The sequence below is a fragment of the Notolepis coatsorum genome, assembly GCF_963971535.1.
Source record: "Notolepis coatsorum genome assembly, chromosome: 4".
Taxonomy (NCBI): domain Eukaryota; kingdom Metazoa; phylum Chordata; class Actinopteri; order Aulopiformes; family Paralepididae; genus Notolepis; species Notolepis coatsorum.
In genome coordinates, this window is record NC_140168.1 from 48,888,931 (window position 1) to 48,912,033 (window position 23,103).

The window sequence follows — 23,103 nt, forward strand, 5'->3', positions numbered from 1 at the left end:
ACGAGAAGATAAATACACTTTTAAAACCCTTTGTTTATCTTTAGATCAGAGAGAGAGAAAGAGAGAAAGAGAGAGTGGCTGCTGGAGATTTTAGGTCTACTGAGCGCACCTTTCTAGTTATGACCCGAAAACAAGGGTACTTGAGAGAGAGAGAGAGAGAGAGAGAGATATGCTCGGAGCATTTATTAACGTTACATTTTCAACAACATTTGTTACAAAGGATCAGATTAAACCGAATATATATATTTATTGATTGATATATATTGCATAATATTTGTATATCGTTTGATATCCCTTGTATATTCCTTGTACATATACACGGAATATCCCTTTAGCCTAGTACAGACCATAATATTTCATTCTCCTATTGGACAGCGGTCCACAGGTGCCAAGGCCATGCCTCCAAAGTCAGGTTCAAAGTCACCGCCGGGGACATGCCTGGACATGAATGGTATTGCGCAAGGATATGAGACAGGAATAAAGCTGGTACTAGTTTATTCATCTAAGCGTATAAATACGGCGCAGGTGAATACAGAAGTATGTTACCCAATAAGTTGAAGCCTCACCCACGATACTACGTACGGTGAAGTATGGCCTGTTTGGCCCCAAATAGAGCATTGAGACCGCGTGTAGAGCTGCCGCGGTATTGCTATTTTCCTTACCGCACGAATTTGCGAAATATTTCCTACCGCCGCGGTAATTACCGCACAGTGCGCACAAAAAAAAATTTGAATGCATTTTTTTTTTTTTTAGTAGTCTACTCTTATAGCCTGCCTCTAGTCTAATGGCGCTTTTCCACTGCATAGTACCTACTCGACTCGACCCGCTTTAGGCACCTGGTACTTTGTTCCTTTTCCACTGCAGCCAGGTACTACTACTCCGTTTGTCTCCGTGTGGGGAATGGAGGCGGGGCCGCCGCCGCTCGCTTGTGTACACTGAAAGCTCCGTGGGCATAGATGTCCGAGGGCTTGCAGCAAGCCAGAGTTTAACACAGTTTCAATCAATCAATCAATAACAACATTAACCAGACTCTCGTTGCGTCTATTCTGCCAACGCTAACGTTACCTCTCATTGTGTATTCTACCAAGCAAACCCGGGTTTAACGTTACCTCTCTCGTGTATATCGGCTGACTGTAGTAATAACAACAACAAACTTAACACATCAGCGATCTTGTTGTGACACTAAACTCTCCGCTCGGTGGTAAATTGGGTTGATGTCGGTTTTGTTTCATCAATAAATAAGGCAGAATACACAGTGAATCCATTTTTTTTGTTTATTGCACTTGGTTCTGTCGCAAACAAATCCTGAATGAAATGCATCCTTAGCGAGGCAGTAAAGATGGCGGCGCAGCGTTCTGTTTTCGTTCAGAGGCTACAAAGTGTGACGCGTCGAGTAGGGGGTATCTGCAGAGCCGCAGAGCCAGGCTGGACCAATAGGGTCGCTTGGAACCGAGTAGGGTATATCTGCAGAGCCGCAAGCCAACTTTATTATTATGATAAAAAACAGCGGTGACGCGGTATTCAGCCTAACTCTGCGGTGAGCGTGATGCAACAGCGATACCGCGGTAATGCGGTTATCGCGGCAGCTCTAACCGCGTGCGAATTAATAACTGAAGTGTCAGAGTTTGGCGCTATACCGTCGAGTGCGACATATTCTATTAAGTCAGTAATAGTCTAATTGTGTATAGTGTATCGTGCGGCTAAAGTTCTACAGTGACCAGCATCACCAACGTTTTCCTCGTATCAGCTAGAGTGCTTATCCAGGCTGGGCTGCTTTCATGGCGCTTTCACCCGAGGAGCCCTAGACGAGGACCGTGTGGACATGTACACTGGATTATCTACCCGACGACTGCATAGCCCTTTACGGCTGGATTATATTTGCTTTTGGTCCTGTGATTAATGGAGCGGAGAATCGCCGACGCCTACACGTGTGTGGGATTTACCCTGTGAGGAGCCACGTCGAGTCTGCGCCTCAGAGAGCCTGAGGCAGGCTAGCTTTCTTCCCTGTGGATCTACAGGCTACGGAGAACAGCTGTATTCGTCTGTGGATCAAGATCTTATTGCACCGTCTCCCGTACTCGGAGTCTCCTTATCATCGTTGACCCAGACTCTATTACCGACAGATCCTCTACCCTTGCTGGCTTACAACCGGGGGGACCCTTCCAGTATCTCCCGCTATATATCACTAGTGTACCATAGATATAATTCCCTAAGATTCAGGTTGTATAATTACCTCCTGCGTAACCAGAGAATGGACATTCATTATTGATTTGCCTACGCACATTCCTTTGTCTTATAAGCGCATCCAAAGTAAATTAGAGAAGTATATTATGTACCTTTTGCTGCAATAAATACTTAATTACAACTTTGTGTGGAACCGATTCATTGTGGGAAGTGTTCATCATATTTATATATCATGTACTGTATGGCCAGTAATTAAAGTACATAAGACGGTAGTGGTTTAATGATACCATACTTATCAATACAGTCAGGGAATTGTACCCCTCAGTTACAATTGGTCCTTCGAGCCGGAGGGTAACTAGTGTAATATTAATATAGTGGTATTAATATTGACATGGCCAATGATGAACACTCCACAAAACGGTTCTCCTAAAATAGATCGCCCGCAGCGTAGACGGCAGACACCTCAGTACTTAGAGGATTACGTTGCCAATATACTACCTAGCTTTCTACAGACGGTAAATGCGGAAAAAGTAGATAGTAAAATTATGTCCGACCCTATCGACCAGGCTACCCCGCCAATAGAGGCCCTAGTGGGTTCTAACGTAACTGACCAAGCTCACGGTGGAGACCAGGAGGGACCCGACATGACTTTACCCCCCGCCAAGACCGAAGAAGTAGTCCCCGGAGAGCTCCAGGATAAAGACAGCCCTCCAGGGATGGAACTCGACCCACTACAAGAAGAGGCGAGCACCCCGGAGATGGATCTCCTCGACTCGCCACAGGAGAACGGATCTCCAACGAGTACTACCAGGAGCGGATCACCTCAACCAGCGTCTTCCCCCAGCGAGGCGGACAAGATGCTGGCACAGGCCTTCCTCACCAGCCTGGCAGCCTCAACAGAGCGCGATCGACTCCAAGCACAGACGCTTAGTGAGCGCGAACATTCTTCCATGGAAAGAGAACGCCTTCAAGCGCAGCAACGGAGTGAAGAAGACCGTATACGTCTAGAGATTAGACGCCTTCAGACGGAAGAGAATATGGGAAGAGACCGGGCCGAAGCCCAGCGCGCCGCCGCCGAAGCCCAGCGCGCCGCTGCCGGTGCCCAAAGAGAAGCAGAGCGCTACCTCGCTCTCACCAAGCGCGAAGCCGAGCGCGACCGATTACAAGCGCAGATAATGGAGCAGCTGATCACCAGGGCAACACCCCCTCCCTCCGCACGGGGCTCCAGGGCCTCGTCAAGACAAGGGTCAAGGGCACCCTCCCCTACCCGATCAAGCGACCCTGAGCCCGACCACCAGGCCTATACCCCCCTCCGAACCCCTTCCCCGTCCGGTCCAAGTGAGACCCAGCTACAAGGAAGAAACGGTCTACACCGCGGAGAGGCTAAATAGACGACTACAGGATCTAGATGACCTGCCAGAGGAAGAAGAAGAGGGAGAGGAGGAGAGTCAAGCCCAACAGCAGCACAGTACTCCACAGGACCAGGAGGTCCAGTACAGCCCAGGCTTTACCCCCGCGGCCCTGCGCTACAGACCCCCGACTCAATTCACGGGTGAGCTTGACGCACGACCAGCCCCGAGGAACAGCACCTGGGTACGCGGTACGCCATGGTATCCAGCAGGTACCAGCCCACCAAGAGGCGTAAGAGGAGACTCGCCTAGGAGGCCTCTCTTCCAACGCTCACCGATGTGCCAGCCATCCATGGCATCATACATTGGCACACCGACGTTCCCGGACTTCACACACGAGAACAGAGCACAGTACACAGAGCTACGAATGTGCTTAGAGACAATGATGTCCGATGTAGCTGATGAACCGTACAAATATGCTATCCTACTGAAGCACCTCAAGGTGCCCCGAGCGCACAATATAGCGCTGGCCTATGCCACCTCTACTACCCCATACACCGCGGCTCTAGCAGCACTCGACCAAAGATATGGACGCATATGGGACTACGTAATACAAGAGATAAGGCATATTGACCGCCTACCCCCAGCCACAGACAATCGCTCACTAGATGACCTGTCTATCAAAGTACAATCCCTGGTAGGGATGCTGGGGGCGCAAAGAGAAAAGGGTATGCACGAACTGTACGCGAACTCTAATGTCGAGAGGATTTTAGAGAAGCTTCCGCCCGCCCGACAAGAGCGCTTCAGGCGGCAAAGAGACCACCGTGATCCTAACGGTCCCGAGCCATCCCTCCTAGACCTAGCCGACTTCCTGGCGAGAGAAGTCAACAGCCTACGGTTGGATACGTTCATGCGGAGCACACCAAGCTCCAGAGAGGGACCTAGGAGAGCAAACGATGGCCGCAGATTGGTGACCGTCATGCACCAATCAGAATCAGTACAGAGCAGCAAGAACCACAGCACCCCCTCGATGAAAGAGAAGTGGAAGATGGTGTGCCCGTACTGCGAAAATGAACACTGGCTGTCACAATGTGACACGTTCAAGAAGATGACCGCCGACGAGGCGAGTCAATGGATAAAGGCCAACCGACGCTGTTACCGATGTGCGCGCAGTCACATGGCAGCCGATTGCCGCTTAAAGAAGAGGTGTAGTCGGTGTGACGGAGCCCACTTAGACGTCCTACACGACAGTAACAGAAGAAAGCCTGCACCCTCAAGCAGCACAAAGGCAAGTGTTATGTACATTGACCCCGCCAGCAGCGGGGGCGCCCGGGTGCTCTTAAAGGTGGTCCGCGTAACATTGAGTTACCAAGACAAGGTCATGGACACTTACGCCGTCCTTGACGACGGGTCAGAGAAGACCCTTCTCCTCGCGTCTGCTGCGGCCCAGCTGGGGCTGCGGGGGAGCGAAAACCAGATGACGATTCGGACAATAAGAAGAGATCTAAAGACGATAAAGGGCGAGAATGTCTCCTTCACTATCGCAGCAAGCGGGCAGCCAGAGAGACGGTATAGGATTACTAACGCTTTCACCAGCCAAGAAATAGGCCTGTCGCAGTACACCTACCCCATCGCCAAGCTGATGGATAAATATGTGCACCTGCGTCAACTACCTATACCACTCATAGACGGTGCCACCCCGACCCTGCTGATAGGCTCCGACCATGCAGACCTCATCGTCCCGATGGACCGGGTCCACACAGGGCCCAGAGGCTGTCCTGCAGCAGTCGAGACCCGCCTAGGATGGACACTACAAGGCCCCCTCGCTAGGTCCCTTAACCGAACAGCAGCCACTAGCTGCCTCCACTCCAGAGTGACAGAAGAAGACACCACCCTCCTACAGCATGTCGAGAGGCTATGGACACTAGAGACAATGCCCTTTAAGAACGAAAAGAAAGACATTCGTTCCAAGGAAGACATTTACGCTATAGCCCTCCTCGAGCAGGGGACAAAGAGAGTCAAAGTCAACGGAGTGATGAGATACGCAACTCCACTCCTGAGGCGAGAGGGTATGCCTACCTTCCACGCCCCAAAAGAAGCGACGGAGCGGTATCTATTGAACACAGAGCGGCGCCTAGCCAGAGACCCCGCTCAAGAGACTGTGTACCGCGCTGAGATTAACAAGCTAATCACAGCGGGACACATAAAGAAAATTGACATTAAAGAGGCCGATCAGACGACCGAATCATGGTACATGCCGCACCACAAAGTCCACCACAACGGCAAGGATCGTATTGTGTTCAACTGCAGCTACCAGATCGGATCACAAAATCTGAATAAAGAGCTCTTGCCCGGCCCAACACTCGGCCCCTCTCTACTAGGCGTGTTACTACGTTTCCGCCAAGACAAGGTGGCCATCAGCGGCGACATCAAAGGGATGTTCCTGCAGGTGAGACTAGTGGAGGAGGACAAGCCCCTGCTGCGGTTCCTATGGAGAGAGAGGATCGGGGATGAGCAACCAGCCATCTATCAATGGGAAGTCCTCCCTTTCGGAACCACATGCAGCCCATGCTGTGCTACGTTTGCACTGCAAAAGCACGTCGCAGAGGACCCAGCAGCTGATGAAGAGGTCCGACAAAGTGTAGGAAATAGTTTCTACGTGGACAACTGTCTGCAAAGCGTCTCGACGCCAGAAGAAGCCGAGGCCCTTCTACTCAAGCTCCGCGCCTCCCTGATCAAAGGCGGCTTTGATCTCAGGCAGTGGGCCAGCAGCGACCCGCAAGTATTGCGCAGCCTCTCCCCCGAGGACAAGGCAGCAAGCAGCGAGACCTGGATGGCGACCATCCCAGGAGAAGCCCAAGAAATGACATTAGGACTAGTCTGGCGCTTCAAAACAGACTCGCTCCATTATAAACACACACCCCTGACCAAGGAGCAGGGAAGGTCGACTGCACTACCGACCACCAGACGGAGTGTATACAGAACACTCGCCAGACAATATGACCCGTTGGGATGTATTCTACCTTACACCACCAGGGCAAAGATGATTGTAAGAGCGTTATGGGACAAGGACCAGGGCTGGGACGACCCCATACCCGAGCACCTTGCGTCCACATGGAGAGAGTGGGAGACGGAACTCAGCTCACTCCCAGGTGTCAACATACGCCGCAGCTACTTCCCACCCACAGTGAGGCCGGAGACGTGCCAGATGGACCTGCACGTCTTCAGCGACGCCTCCGAAGTAGCCTACGGTTCGGTGGCCTACTTGCGTGCCCGAGAGGAGGGAGGAGAAATACATACTGCTTTCATCCTGGCTCGCTCAAGAATAGCCCCACGAAAGCAACAGTCTATCCCGCGTCTAGAGCTCTGCGCAGCCCTAGCAGGAGCGCAACTCGCCACGTTAATCCAACGTGAACTCACCATTCCGGTGCAAAGAACAATCTTGTGGTCAGACTCCACGACAGTACTCGCATGGATCCGGTCTGATTCGTGCAGATACAAGGTCTTCGTGGGAGTCAGAGTCACAGAGATTCAAGATTTAACAGAAGTAGCAAGCTGGAGGTATGTGGACACAAAACACAACCCAGCTGACGTCATCACCCGGGGAATGTCCCTGGATGACCTCACCCGTCACAACCTATACAGTGACGGGCCAGAGTTCCTCAAGCTCCCGGAAGAAGAGTGGCCTACACCCACCCCACGGGAAGCAAGTAAAGAGGAGGCCGAAAACAAGAAATCTATGTTCTGTGGATTGACCACACTCGTCTCCACAGACCCCGACATAGACGATTGCCTCACCCTAGAGAGTGCGCAGCTAAAGACATTCCTGTGGCACCACCCAGAGGTTCAGCTCACTACTGACATTACTGCAGCTGACTACGAAGAAGCAGAACTTCTTCTACTACAACGAGCCCAGAGAGACTCGTTTCCCGATGAGCTAGACTGTCTACAGGGAGCAAAGCCCGTCCCATCAGACAGCAGACTGCTCCACCTAGCCCCCGAGAGCGACGCCCATGGTCTCATCAGAGTGGGTGGTCGTCTGCGGAGAGCTCCAGACTTACCGGATGACGTCAAGTACCCGATAGTCTTAAACAGCCGACACAAGGTCACAGAGCTGATCATAAAGAAATACGACGAGGATGTGCATCACGCCGGGGCAGAGAGAGTCTTCGCGGAGATCAGACGTCGTTATTGGATACTGCAAGGGAGAGAAGCAGTGCGGCGCTTCCAGCGAACCTGTCTAGACTGTCGTAAGTGGCGAGCGCAGCCCAGTATACCCCGGATGGCTGACCTACCTCCCTGTCGCCTCCGACTCGGCGACAAGCCTTTTCACTCCACCGGTATGGACTGTTTCGGCCCGCTGTATGTAAAGAAAGGAAGAGGAACCGAGAAGCGGTGGGGTATTGTATTCAAATGCATGACCACCCGAGCGATGCATATAGAACTCCTTCCAACCATGAGCACAGACTCATTCCTTATGGCCTTCCGAAGATTCACATCGCGGAAAGGCAAACCGTCTATATTATTGTCTGATCACGGGACAAACTTCAAAGGCGGAGAAAGAGAGCTGAGAGAGAGCTTCCAAGCTATGGGCCCAGAATTTAAGACCCACCTCGCTCCATCCCAGATTGACTTCCAGTTTAATCCCCCGAATGCACCTCACTTCGGTGGAACTTGGGAACGAGAAGTACGTTCAATAAAGACAGCCCTGTACGCCGTGCTTGGGGCCCAGACCGTGGCGGAAGAAGTCCTAATGACAGTCCTCACGGAGATCGAGGGAGTATTGAACTCAAAGCCCCTCGGTTACGTCTCAAGTGATGTAGCAGATGTCGACCCAGTCACCCCCAACACACTCTTGATGGGGCGGCTGGACCCCGCGCTACCACAGACAATGTACAGGCCTGAAGAAGCGAACGGCCGAAGAATGTGGAGGTACAGTCAAGTATTGGCTGACAAGTTTTGGAACAGCTTCCTACTCCACTATCTACCGTCTCTACAGACCCGCCAGAAATGGGTGAAAGATAGAGACAATTTGACAGAAGGAACAGTCGTCATGATTATCGACCAGTCACTACCCCGAGCTATGTGGCCGGCTGGCCGCGTAAGCAAAGTGATCACCGGTGCCGACGGAAAGGTCCGAGCAGCCGAAGTGCTCGTCCAAGGGCGGATCTACACCGACCAGTGGCGAGGCTAATAGAGTTTAGAGCCATATGGAATCCGCGATCACGGAATCGCGGAATTGAGCAATAAAAATGGAATCAACTATTAAATTTTTTTTTTTTTTTTTTTTTTTTTTTTTTTTATAAATGTTGTGGGACTTGTACAGCACTTTGTTCAACTTTGTCAGTGCTGTAAAGTTTAAACCTTTTTAAATCTTAGACAAACAAAACACTTTGCTTTCATGAAATATTGTAAGCCGTCATTTGAGGCTTTATAAAAGCAGCACAATGAACACAAATCTGTCAGTGCCGAGTCCGACCTCATCTTAAATAACAAACAGCATTGCTTGTTGTAGTTAACAGAGGCAGAGTTGATTTTGCAAAAATATATATAATTATTATTATTTTTTTTTTTATAATCGAATTTTATTTTCATATTCGAATCCCATGCCCATCGAACGAAGCTTCGAAGTATTTAAGACAGCCCTATTAAATGGACTGTTATATCTTATTAAATTGTGGACATTTATTCATTCCCACTTATTAGACACTATTTCTGATGGTAAAATTAGCGTACAAAGCCAAATACAGAATTCTGAAATATTAAAACGAAAAAAACGGAATTTGGAAAAAAATAAAATGGAATTTGGAAAAAAATAAAACGGATTTCATATGGCTCTAATAGAGTTGCCAAGGCTCCCCGAGACTATTGATGACGACCATGACCCCATGACTTTGTGAACTGCCCTACCCCTCACAACAGACATTGAGTAGTGGACAGTGCGGTTAATCTGTCTCTGCTTAGCTAATTAGGTGGGACTAATTAGGAGGCGGCTGTTACAAAGGATCAGATTAAACCGAATATATATATTTATTGATTGATATATATTGCATAATATTTGTATATCGTTTGATATCCCTTGTATATTCCTTGTACATATACACGGAATATCCCTTTAGCCTAGTACAGACCATAATATTTCATTCTCCTATTGGACAGCGGTCCACAGGCGCCAAGGCCATGCCTCCAAAGTCAGGTTCAAAGTCACCGCCGGGGACATGCCTGGACATGAATGGTATTGCGCAAGGATATGAGACAGGAATAAAGCTGGTACTAGTTTATTCATCTAAGCGTATAAATACGGCGCAGGTGAATACAGAAGTATGTTACCCAATAAGTTGAAGCCTCACCCACGATACTACGTGCGGTGAAGTATGGCCTGTTTGGCCCCAAATAGAGCATTGAGACCGCGTGCGAATTAATAACTGAAGTGTCAGAGTTTGGCGCTATACCGTCGAGTGCGACATATTCTATTAAGTCAGTAATAGTCTAATTGTGTATAGTGTATCGTGCGGCTAAAGTTCTACAGTGACCAGCATCACCAATGTTTTCCTCGTATCAGCTAGAGTGCTTATCCAGGCTGGGCTGCTTTCATGGCGCTTTCACCCGAGGAGCCCTAGACGAGGACCGTGTGGACATGTACACTGGATTATCTACCCGACGACTGCATAGCCCGTTACGGCTGGATTATATTTGCTTTTGGTCCTGTGATTAATGGAGCGGAGAATCGCCGACGCCTACACGTGTGTGGGATTTACCCTGTGAGGAGCCACGTCGAGTCTGCGCCTCAGAGCCTGAGGCAGGCTAGCTTTCTTCCCTGTGGATCTACAGGCTACGGAGAACACTGTATTCGTCTGTGGATCAAGATCTTATTGCACCGTCCCTCGTACTCTGAGTCTCCTTATCATCGTTGACCCAGACTCTATTACCGACAGATCCTCTACCCTTGCTGGCTTACAACCGGGGGGACCCTTCCAGTATCTCCCGCTATATATCACTAGTGTACCATAGATATAATTCCCTAAGATTCAGGTTGTATAATTACCTCCTGCGTAACCAGAGAATGGACATTCATTATTGATTTGCCTACGCACATTCCTTTGTCTTATAAGCGCATCCAAAGTAAATTAGAGAAGTATATTATGTACCTTTTGCTGCAATAAATACTTAATTACAACTTTGTGTGGAACCGATTCATTGTGGGAAGTGTTCATCATATTTATATATCATGTACTGTATGGCCAGTAATTAAAGTACATAAGACGGTAGTGGTTTAATGATACCATACTTATCAATACAGTCAGGGAATTGTACCCCTCAGTTACAACATTGCTGCTAATTGGACACTTCATGTAGGCGGGGTAACGTTGTGTCGAGTTCATGTGTGTACTGGTGTAGGATGGGCTCCGGCTCCGCTAGACCTAACGTTGGAAACGGGGTAGTTGTGTCGAGTTCATGTGTGTACTGGTGTAGGATGGGCTCCGGCTCCGCTAGACCTAACGTTGGAAACGGGGTAGTTGTGTCGAGTTCATGTGTGTACTGGTGTAGGATGGGCTCCGGCTCCGCTAGACCTAACGCTGGAAACGGGGTAGTTGTGTCGAGTTCATGTGAGTACTGGTGTAGGATGGGCTCCGGCTCCGCTAGACCTAACGTTGGAAACGGGGTAGTTGTGTCGAGTTCATGTGTGTACTGGTGTAGGATGGGCTCCGGCTCCGCTAGACCTAACGTTGGAAACGGGGTAGTTGTGTCGAGTTCATGCGTGTACTGGTGTAGTGGGCTCGGCTTGACGTTACTCCGTTTCCATGAAGTAATAGGTGGCCAGCTAGCTAGCATTAAGCTAACGGAGGAACGACAGCTAACGTTAGCTAATAATAGCGTTGTTTACAAACTGAAGACAGGGCTGCGCTGCCCGGCTGTGAGGGGGAGGAGGCTGCAGCAGCTTGTGTTCAAGTTCAAGTTCAAGTTCTTTAATAGTTGTCATACAGAAGTACAGAATACTTTCATACAAAATGCTTCTTACTGTTACGCTCCAGAGCGATCTGTTGCTCTGAGCGAGGAGGAGGAGGAGGCGGAAGGGCAAGGCTCTGGCAGCGCGTCTGTCTGTCAACAACTTGCGGGAGCAAGCCAGCTGGTACCGATACTGCAGAAAGTATCGGTACTTCGGGAAATGAGTATCGAAGCCGTTTTAAATATTCAGTATCGATATGTATCGATACTTCGATATTTTTGACAACACTACTACACTGTAGCACTCAACACTTTGGTGAACATTGTTACTCAGCTGATAGAGTTGTATCCTTTTGATTGATTGATTGATTGAAAACTTTATTAACAGATTGCAGAATGGGTACAATACAGTACAGCTCAATACACACAATTGTTAAGGGGATGCAGACCAGAGAAAGACTTTCGTCTTGTTTCCACCAGGGTCCCCCATTTTCAATTCATCAGGACATATATGACATACATGACATACAGATAGTCAGTACTGCTACATCTATACATTTATGACATACCAGATTTGCAAATACAGTACTGTTTGTGATACAGAAGGAGTCAAAAAAAGGGAGTATATACATTTGACGTAGAAACTGTACATTGGAGGAGGTTGGGTGGGGGGGGTTGGGTACACTGGGATATTGACAACCATACTGGGTAATTTACATTGGAGGTGGTTGGGGGGGGGGGGGGGCACACTGTATAAGCAAGCAAAACTGTACATTGAGGGGGGGGAGACTCTGTACAAACAAACAAAATTGTACATTGGACTATTGACAAAACCATACTAGGTAAATAACTGTACATTGGAGGGGGTTGGGTTAAGATATTTACAGGGGCCAGTGTTGAATTGCAGTCTCCCGTAGGTGTCTCTTGAGAGAGGTTTTGAAAGTGGGTAGTGATCCACATTCCTTTACAGCTTTGGGTAGGGCGTTCCACATTGATGTGGCATAATTGCGAAACGTGTTTAGTCCCTTATTTGAGCCGAATCTGGGTTTAACATGATTTGTGGAGCTCCCTCTGGTGTTGTGATCGTGGTATTCACTGACCTTTGGGAAGTATTTTGCCATGTACATGGGTACCTTGGTCGTGTAGTGTATCTTGTAGACCAGGCCCATTGCAAGTTGCTGTACTCTGTCATCTACTCTAAGCCATCCTAGGTTGTCAAAGTGGGCAGGGGTGAGGTGGGTTCTAGGAGTAAGGTCAAGCAGTAGTCTGACCAGTTTGTTTTGAGATGTTTGTAATTTTGTTTTTAGCGCCTTTGAGGTGCTTTGGTACCATGAGGTGCAAGCATAGTCGTAGTACCCCTGAATGAGTGCTCCTGCCAGAGTCTTCAGGGTATTCTTGTTTACCAGAGAGGAGATCCGGTACAAGAATCGAGTTCGTTGGTTGACTTTTTTTATTACATTGGATGCCATTTTGTCACAGGAGAGATTAGCCTCTAGGATGGAACCCAGGTAGGTAATTTCATCTTTCCTTGTGACAATATTGTCACCCACTGTAACTGAGAAGCCGTCGGTCTTGCTGAGTTTGTTATTTGAACCGAAGAGAATGGACTCTGTTTTGCCCATGTGTAATGATAGTTTGTTATCAGCGAGCCATATGCAGATTCTGCCTAGTTCCGAGCTGAGGGTTTTTTCAACCTGTAACTTGTTCTTGTCAGAGACCAGCAGGGCTGAGTCGTCCGCAAACAGGAACAAGTTGCAGTCACAAGCTGACGACATGTCATTTGCATAAATTAGGAACAGTAGCGGTCCTAGTATGCTTCCTTGTGGAACACCACACCTTCCTGATGACCTGTCGTACATAACTTGTAAGTCGCTTTGGATAAAAGCGTCAGCTAAATGACTAAATGTAAATGTAAATGCCTTGTAGAATTCCACACATAAGAAAGAAAGATATGGGATGAATAAACAAAATAGGAAATAAAATGTAGAAATGCATGCAATACATAAATAAATATGAATCTCCATATATGAAATAGAACATTTAGATAAGGTGCTACTGAGATGTTTTGGTGAGTTCTTTGTTTTTTTTGTGGAAGTAGCCCTTCTTAAAAATGCATGAACATTCACTGATAATTGGTCTGTAGTGGAGTCTACAAGGTCTACATTGCCGGACCATGTAGAATCCGGACCTTGTAGACTGACATAATTCTGTGCATAGTTTAGTCTATACAGGCCATATTTCAAATAATCAAAATCTTACTTCATTCATCTTAAACATTCTTGATTTGGGGGATTGGTAGTTCCCATGAAATCTGAAGTTGTTCAAACGACAACAGCGATCCACCTTGAATTAAATCACACAGCCGAGTGAAACCTTGTTGGCTGCGTCACAGTCACGAAAGGGGCTACTTAATTCATTAATCCAATCCACTTTATTTATAGAGCACATTTAAAAACAACAAAGTTTACCAAAGTGCTGTACAAGTCCCACAACATAAGATAAAAAAAAAATATATATATATATATATATATATAAAAGAAAAAAAATCAAAGCTTCGTATTAAAATCGAAGCTCGGCCCCGAAGCTTCGATTGCCAAAAAAAGCTTCGAAGGTCAGCCCTAATTGTAACAGCTGAGCTGTGCTTTTTCATGTGCTGTTTAGCAACAAAAGTCGGGTGTGATTTTGTGTGTGAATGGTGACATTCAGGCAAATTGGTGGCTGTCTAAATTTCATCTAAATTTCTAAATGTTCTACTATGTGCATTGTGTCACAAATCCAACTGAATGGAGTCCAAATGTTAATCTCTTGCCAACCTTTTACCAACTAATGTACTTTTGTACAGTAAAGTGAAGTTATCTTTCTCCCTGTCTCACACAGTACCATGTGAAGGTCTCTCTCTCAGACAGTACCATGTGAGAGGTTATTTTCATTGTCTGGGCATATTGGGGGACAGACGCATACACACAATAAATGCACGTCATAATTCAAATCTACTTAGAAATGGTTGTCTGAAGAAGTCTGTTGCCAAGATTACATTGATTTTTCTTGATATTGAACTGGTATGACTGAATGTACATTTTTACATACGAGAGAGAAAGAAATATATACTGTATGTATTTTTTTCTTTTTTTAAATGTACATTATGCATCAAAGACATTTGTGGCATTAATATGCATTTGCGTTAACGTGTTATTAACCCTTTCACTACCACACTACAGACGGTTACCCCTGTTAGTGAAAGGGTTAACCCTTTGTCATGTGGCAGTGAACGGGTTAATCTTCTGTATTGTTGCAGTGAAAGGGTTAACCATTTGGTAGTGAAAGTGTTAACACGCTTTGACAGCCCTAGATATGTTGGGTGAAGGTATACAATCACAAGGACAACGCCATTTTAAAATCGCTCTATAGGGGGCGCAATAGTGCCAACAACTTTCCTATGCATGGAAATTTACAATGTGTCCAGGCCTTTGAACAAACTAGGCATCCTAAAATATGGGGTCGATTGTCCTGATGGTGGCGCTATAGCAGCAGCCTAAAGTTATAATCTTTGAAAATGAATTACAAATAAATGGTATGTGATAGATGTCTGCAATCTTCAGAGATTGTCCACCAGAATGAGATGAAACTTTCATATGCTGGTACCTACAGTTATGAAGTTTATCACTCTGTTTTTGTACATGAAAACATGTCTTACATCAGAAACAGGGTCTTTCTCTCTGCCCTGAGCTGAACTGTTGCATGAATTGGCTGGATTTGATATGGGGGTTGCCATTATGAATTGAAAATGGGGGACCCTGATGTAAACAAGACGAAAGTATTTTTCTGGTCTGCATCCCCTTAACAATTGTGTGTATTGAGCCATACTGTATTGTACCCATTCTACAATCTGTTAATAAAGTTTTCAATCAGAGAGTGCCATAGTGCTAATGCCTTAATGCATAATGTCCAATGCCATAGTGCTTAATGCCTTAATGCATAATGTCCAATGCCATAGTGTTTAATATCTTAATGCATAATGTCCAATGTCATAGTGCTTAATGCCTTAATGCATAATGTCCAATGTGTCCAATGCCAGTGCTTAATACCATATTTCAAAATGCTATAATGGCCAATGCCATAATATCCAATGCCATAATGCTCAATGCCAAAATGCCATAATGCTTCATACCAAAACCCAAAATAGCTAAGCTTCAATTTCCTATATGCCCAATGCTTGGACTCCTGCTAATTGCTGCTAATATTGTTGTTTTTATTTATTTGTATTATTGCTATTTATTTATTTATTATTATTCAACATTGTTCATGTTCATCCTTGTTAGGACAGTGAGGAGCTCCTGGCCTTCTCTCGTACGGAGCCTCCACCCATCTCTCTGTCCCGGATCCACAGGCCACAGAAGCTGCCTCCGTCCCCCTGGCTGCTCATTCACTTCCACGGAGGGGGTTTTGTGGCTCAGACCTCCAGATCCCACGAGGTGCAGTGTTAACAGTTTAACTGTGCAGGGATGGTGTTTTAACAGTTTAACTGTGCAGGGATAGTGTTTTAACAGTTTTAATCTCAGTTAATTTCATCTTCAATAGTTGTTTTTCAGCTATTACTACTGGTACATTGAAGTAATAATTAAATTTGGTGTAACATTTGTAGTTCTTTATATATCCCTGTTATCAACATTGGTCACTCTGAGGACCCATAGTCATAAAAAGGAAAATGCTCTACCATGGTGAAATAAATGTGTAAAGCTTATGGCTCAGTATTTACTATTTGCTCCATCAACATAAATTCTTATTCTACCACCCTTTTCGTTTTGTCGCCTCATAGTATTCTAGGTACACTCTTCTTTGAATCTGTTGCAATTCACTCATCTCTCGTCTTTTAATCTACTCTCTCACATCACAGAACTATCTGAAGAACTGGTCCAAGGCTCTGAGCGCCCCAATCCTGTCTGTGGACTACTCCCTGTCTCCAGAGGCCCCGTTCCCCAGAGCACTGGAAGAATGTTTCTACGCCTACTGCTGGGCCCTCCAGAACTGCCATCTCCTGGGTCAGTGCCACAGGCTGTTGTGTTGGAGCCAAACAACACAGGAAGATAGTTCCTTCTACGGATGAGTTTTGATAGTAGATGCCAGTACCACTGAGAAATTTGAGAATTTAGGGTTTTAGGGTTTTCTCTTGAATTCTCTTGAATCTTGAGTTGCAAAGCCGCCCTGGGTGCTCCATGACCATCAAGGTCTCCCCTGCATTTTAACACCATGACTGGCTTTCTACGACTGCCAACTGTTCAACTCTTGGGTTCTGTTCTACGGTTCCCACACACACTACAAGATGAAGAACATGTTTGGTATTCCTGATTGGCCTGCAACTGGTTTGCGAGCAGATCGTTAGGCTTCCGATTGAATCACCTTAGACTACAGGATAATCAAGCAGATCAATGGTTTTGACCAGCCTGCAATCGTGTGTGTGTTGTTACAAAGAGAAATCATACAAAACATGTGATAAGTTGATAAAGTATGCACTTTCAAAGTTCAAGCTAGGGCTGCTCAATTATGGTAAAAATTGGGGGGGGGGGGGGGGGGGCAGAGCACACCACTGAAGGAAGGGTGTGCTGCATTTACAACACAAGACAAAATGAGAGCAACACGGCATGTGGCACAATAATCGTTTTATCTCTTATCTTGTTTTCATGATCGTAGGAAACCAAAATCATAATTGAAATTCGATTAATCACTAGTTCAAGCCTGAGGAATGAATGATTGAACGTAACCTTTAGAGGTGAATGCATCGATAATTTAATGTTCCATCGCATTGAAATACAAACATGTATAATATGTAGTTTTTTAATGGAGTACTTTTACCAGAGTACTATTTCCATCATAGTATTTCTACGTACAGAAATGCTTTACGCGGACCAGAGTTCGCTTTTTTGGTCCGCACCAGAGTTTGAATGAGCATTCACACCACCCCAAACCAAGCAGACTAAGGTCGCATTCACACCAGAGCTGTTTGGTCCGCTTTAAACGCACCAGAGTTCGTTTCTTCTGATAGTCCGCTTGGTTTGGGGTAGTTGAAAGCTCATTCAAACTCTGGTGTGGACCAAAAAAGCGAACTCTGGTCCGCCTGCAAACGTAGGTCTCGGTTCGCTTCCAAGTGAACCCAGGTGCGTACTTTTGTGGTGTAAATGCTAATCGGACCAAACGCAAGACCAAATATAGGAAGTAACCCGATAAACTGTGCATCTTGAGTAGAATGAAACAAAACAAACACTGCGGCATGCACTGCAAAACAAGCACGTGTGGAACATGTCTCGTGGACAGACGTGGGCGAATGAGGAGGTAAAAGCCCTGATAGAAATATGGTCAGACGAGCTAATTAAACAGCTGCTTGTGGCCACTCACAAAAACAACAAGGTGTACAAGTTGTTTAGCGAGAGAATGATGGCAATGAGCTTCAATCGAACAATCGACCAATGTCACATCAAAGGTAAAAAACTGTGTCAGCATTTCAGCAATATATGAGAATAATGTGTGTGCGCTGGGCTGCTTCGCAGATAAATGTGGTGTGTGTGCATGTGTGCGCTGGGCTGGGCTGCTTCGCAGAATAATGTGGTGTGTATCTGCGCTGGGCTGCTTCGCAGAATAATGTGGTGTGGTGTGCGCTGGGCAGCTTCGCAGAATAATGTGGTGTGTGCATGTGTGTGCGCTGGGCTGGGCTGCTTCGCAGAATAATGTGGTGTATGTGTGTGCGCTGGGCTGGGCTGGGCTGCTTTGCAGAATAATGTGGTGTATGTGTGTGCGCTGGGCTGGGCTGCTTTCCAGAATAATGTGGTGTGTATGTGTGTGCGCTGGGCTGGGCTGCTTCGCAGAATAATGTGGTGTGTGTGTATGTGCGCTGTAGAGCTGTCCCCGAAGCCTGTTTTGGGGATTCTATATATCCAATAGACGAGCGCCCTTTTCGATCGCATGACATTGTTCAGAAAGTTTGGTGCACTTGACAAATTGCAGTGTGAAACCGAACCAAATGAAGAATGCAACAATGTTGCAACTTCACCCCCCCGAATCCACCAAACTATATGTGAAAGCGACCTTAGATACTGATGTATCCGTCTTGGAGTTAGGGTTAGATACTGATGTATCCGTCTTGGAGTTAGGATTAGATACAGATGTATCCGTCTTGGAGTTAGGGTTAGATACTGATGTATCCGTCTCTGCTCTAGGCTCCACAGCGCAGCGCGTCTGTCTGGCAGGCGACAGCGCTGGGGGGAACCTCTGCATCACAGTGTCCATGAAGGCCATAGCCACTGGGGTGCGAGTACCTGACGGCCTCATGGCAGCCTACCCTGCCACCTTGCTCACCACTGACGGCTCGCCCTCCCGCCTGCTTACCTCCATCGACCCGCTGTTGCCTCTCGGCGTTCTGGCCAAGTGCATCAATGCCTATGCAGGTAATGTGGGTCTCTAGATGGGTGACCAGAGAAGGGCTTAGTGAGTACAGGGATTCACATGTTTTATGATGAAATGAGCATTGCACCGAGACAAATCCCAATCAACCATGTGTTGAAATGGCAATAAAGTATCTATCTATAATATCTATGTATATATTATCTCTTTGTGGTTTTGCTCCTCTAGTCATTCCTTCCACTACCTCCCCGTCTCCAGGTGTGGACTCTGGGACCTTGCAGCCCACCACAGTAGTGGCCAACACCCTGAGCACTCTGAGCAGAGACACAGTCCTGCTGTTCAATGACCTCACACTGGGAGCCTCCAACTGGATCCAGTCCATACTGGACCCCATGAGGACAGCGGGCGGGTCGTCCACGCCCAGGAGGCCCCCAGGCAGTGAGACCCGCGGAAGATGTCCAACGCCCCCCTGTGCCTCCTCGGCCAACCCCACGGGCCTCGGGGATTACCCAGAGAACTTTGAGCCCCTGCGTTCCGAGTGCCAGGCTTTTATTCACCAAACTTCATGTCCCATCGTCAGGAACCCATTTGTCTCCCCGCTGCTTGCTCCCGAGAGCCTGCTGAGGGGCCTGCCCCCTTTGCACATAGTGGTGAGAGAGGAGAGAGATCACAATGTTGGCTATAATCAAGACTTTGATTATTGGTTTACTCTGCCATGTCTTTGTTAATATTTGCTGTGTCATGTATTCCCTGTAAGGCTAGTATTTCATCCCGTTAACTTACTCATGACTTTTACACTTGCAATATACAGTAGTGCACTGCCTTCTGTTGCACACCCACTATTGATGTTGTTGTTTACTGATTTAATGATTTTGTTTTTCACTCTGAAATTAATTGTCCTAGACTGACAGAATGTGACAGCTGAACATGAGTTTTAAGTGACTTTTAACTCATTGGACGCCAGTCACGATGATAGTCGGGTTAACTCGCCATCGCTTGAGCGCCAATCACGAGTATAGTCGGGTTTTAATCGTTATTTCTTTTATTAGCGATATCTATTCATTTTCATCCATCCAGCCTGATGTTATCGTTGGGAATGGGTCTGAGCTCGCAAAAGGGCAAATACCGCCCCCTACGCCTTCCGGCTGGTATTGCACTCCACTGGGAATGGTATAGTTTTTTTTCTGGGACGATCCAAGCCGTGCAGGCGTGGTTTAAATAATCAGGCGAGGTAACCTGATTTCATATGCAATGCTGTTGAACGTGGCACGGACCTTCGTGCCCAGTACTTCAAATGGCGATCAGATAATTGGATTATTTCTTTTGCATTACATCAGATACAAGGTAAGAACATTATATATAAATTTGATCGTTGATCTGATATGTATTTCTACCCCGATTGACGCTGTATCTGTGTGTGTGGCTGTTTTCCGTTGGGGGGGGGGGGGGGGGGGGGCGCGCTGCGAGGGCCATTTCATGTATGCACGAGGAAGGACAATAATGATGATCTAGCATTGATTTCAGGAAGATTCGATAATCAGCCGAAAAATGACAACGTGTTTTGTGTATTCCACTAAAGGGCTATTATCGCGTCTTTCTCTGGAATTACTAGAAATCACCAAAACTATACTCGTATTCAAAACGGTATAAAACCTAAATGTACCGATGAAAAAACAATCCGTTTTGTACATGTTGACTGCAAGCAACTCACTGATAATCGACAAGTGTATTAGACCCATAGCCATAATTTAAGATATATTTTAAGCACTCGCAAATCTCCCAGTCCTCCCATTGATTAAAGCGGTGGCGCTCTAGCGCCCTCTCGCGCACTTAAGCGCTGGCGTCCAATGAGTTAAGGTTGTTTTTTTACGTTTATATTATTTGTAAACATTGGATAGATTTTTTTTTTTTAATCCTGTATTTTTAGCTAGGATATGTTATGCAAGCTCTAGAATTTATCCATGAGCTCTTCACGAACATAATTATGTGAATAATGTAGCAACAATTTAGAATGTCTAATGAATTCCTGATTTTATCTGTAGCTCACACTCGACTTCCCTCCCGTCTGTTCTCACAGACCTCTGCGCTGGACGCACTGCTGGACGACTCGGTGATGTTTGCCAAGAAGCTACGAGACATGGGCCAGCCTGTGAGCCTGAAGGTGCTCGAGGACCTGCCACACGGCTTCCTGAGCCTAGCACAACTGACCAAGGAGACCGAGCAGGCCGCGGATATCTGCGTAGAGATGATCAGGGAGGCCTTTCAGCGGCAGAGCCCACCCCCTTCTCTTCGGAAGCGACCAAAGTTGGAAAGGACTAATCACGAGATGGGTCCGTCGGGTGGAGACGTGTAGTCTTTTGGGGTTTAAAAAATGTTTTAGGGAAATCTGTTTTGTTGTTTTTGCAGTCCATCCTTCTTTGTGTTTTTTTCTTACTTGACCTAAATCTGAGGGAAGGATTCTTGATTGGAGGATCAAGAAAAGAGGGTGGGATTTGAGGTGGGTCCATTGAGACAGTAGGCAGGCTGAGAGACGCAGTAGAGAAAAGCTCCAGTGGGATTTGATCTTAGGCCAGCAGGGATAGGCTACATGTGGTTCCAGACGCAAGGGTCCTAACCACTACCAGTCTCTGGGAATTTAAATGTATACATTTGATGACATTAGAAATCACTATCTATTCACTTTGATTGTAAATGTTTCATTCATCACTTTTGAACTTTCACCTATATCACACATCACCTGTCCACCACCAGCATTCAGGCTTTTGCTTTTGAAAAATGGCGACCTTGTTCAACTCGCTGCTGACGTTCATAAGAGATATTCCTATATTGAGTGTGTGTGGCTCTGAAGGAGCTTGCCCCAAAACAAGTTGGCAATAAATATATTGTGCAGAAGTTACCATCCAGGTAACCTTTTCTTTGATTTTGATTTCAAAGTGAAAGTTTCTGATTGGACAGTTTATCCAGAGGTTTAGTGGTAGCTGAGGAGGTGGGTGTATCGTCATCCTACCATGCAATAGAAGGATGTTTTTTTTTATTATCAGGGAATAATAAAATTGGGACAAGAGTGAAAAAACATTTGCCTACTTTTGAAATGATAATTCTACTTTGTTAGTAGACTGAATAAAATAAAGATTTAAGTATTTTTGAGAATATTTTTCTGGATAGAATGTTTTCTATTCTGATTTATATTCTAATGAGAACCATGTTAAATTTGGCTCTGGCCAAGAGTTGTGGAGAAATTCTTGGGCAACGACACTGTCGTAATCATCTAACCACACCCCACCTGCACAGTTACCCCACTTTTTATTTTATTTTTAATCAAACCGCCCTCTTTTCTTGATCCTGGAAGCAACGGTTGTGATTGGAGGATCAAGAAAGGGGGCAGGGCTTGAGATTTCTCCAGATCTCTTGGCGAGAGGCCAGAGGTGTGGCCTTGGAGATTAAACATACAGTGAGAATACAGTTATTATCTGTAAGAAACTTAATACTGGGTGAAATTTAATAAGAGACTGATTTTCTGTTGTTGGAGCTGTTGTGCCTTGAACTTATGCTGTACTGTACAAATTATCTCTGGATAAATGAAAGCTTTTTCCTCACCTTGCCTGTATTACCAAGTTAAACCGGATCAAGCGGTTACTTGGAATAGAGAACCCATTCTGAATGTACTGTATTGTGTGTTTGGGGTCAGTGATCTCATCTGCTGTTAAACTGTTTTTTCACATGTTCGCAGCATACAATTCTCGAATATTAACCAGCATGGTGTAAAAGCAATTTGTTACAGTAAATGGAACTTCAATATTTAACATGTATGTAAATATTTAAAGCACAAGTATTAAAAACAACACTCAAAAACAATGAATGATCTTTTAAGATGTGTCTTCATTTGATAGTTTTATGTTGACTCATGTAGTAGGAATACTGGACAGCTCTGGTGCTGTTCTGAAAGGATAGTCTGAATCTGAATGTTCCCAGTGTGTGCAGCCCCACAAGAGCTCTTCACTCAGAACAAACCTTGACATTCATTTATAGTAGAAATGGCATTCTGCTCTAGTTATGAGTTACTCATATGTACTTGAAATCTCCTGTGTGGTTAACCACACATTTCTCAGATATATAATGTTGAAATGCATTGCTGCACACACAATTTTTCTAAGTCACAGAAAATTCAGTTAATATGGTAATATGTTACATTTAAAATCATTACTGTTTAGATGAGCAGATTGAGCTGCGT

General features: G+C 46.0%; 1 protein-coding gene across 3 annotated transcripts in view; it reads left to right on the plus strand.

Annotated features, from left to right (window-relative positions):
• lipea (lipase, hormone-sensitive a) overlaps positions 1–22,727 on the plus strand; it is a 37,116-nt gene extending 14,389 nt beyond the window's left edge. For all 3 annotated transcript variants that reach the window (XM_084313446.1, XM_084313447.1, XM_084313448.1), the window contains 5 exons: positions 15,800–15,952; positions 16,375–16,519; positions 18,689–18,916; positions 19,131–19,522; positions 20,950–22,727. In XM_084313446.1, coding sequence (XP_084169572.1) covers positions 15,800–15,952; positions 16,375–16,519; positions 18,689–18,916; positions 19,131–19,522; positions 20,950–21,225 — 1,194 coding nt within the window. In that variant the 3' untranslated portion in view covers positions 21,226–22,727. The remainder of the gene's footprint in view (positions 1–15,799; positions 15,953–16,374; positions 16,520–18,688; positions 18,917–19,130; positions 19,523–20,949) is intronic.
• Positions 22,728–23,103: the final 376 nt, after the last annotated feature.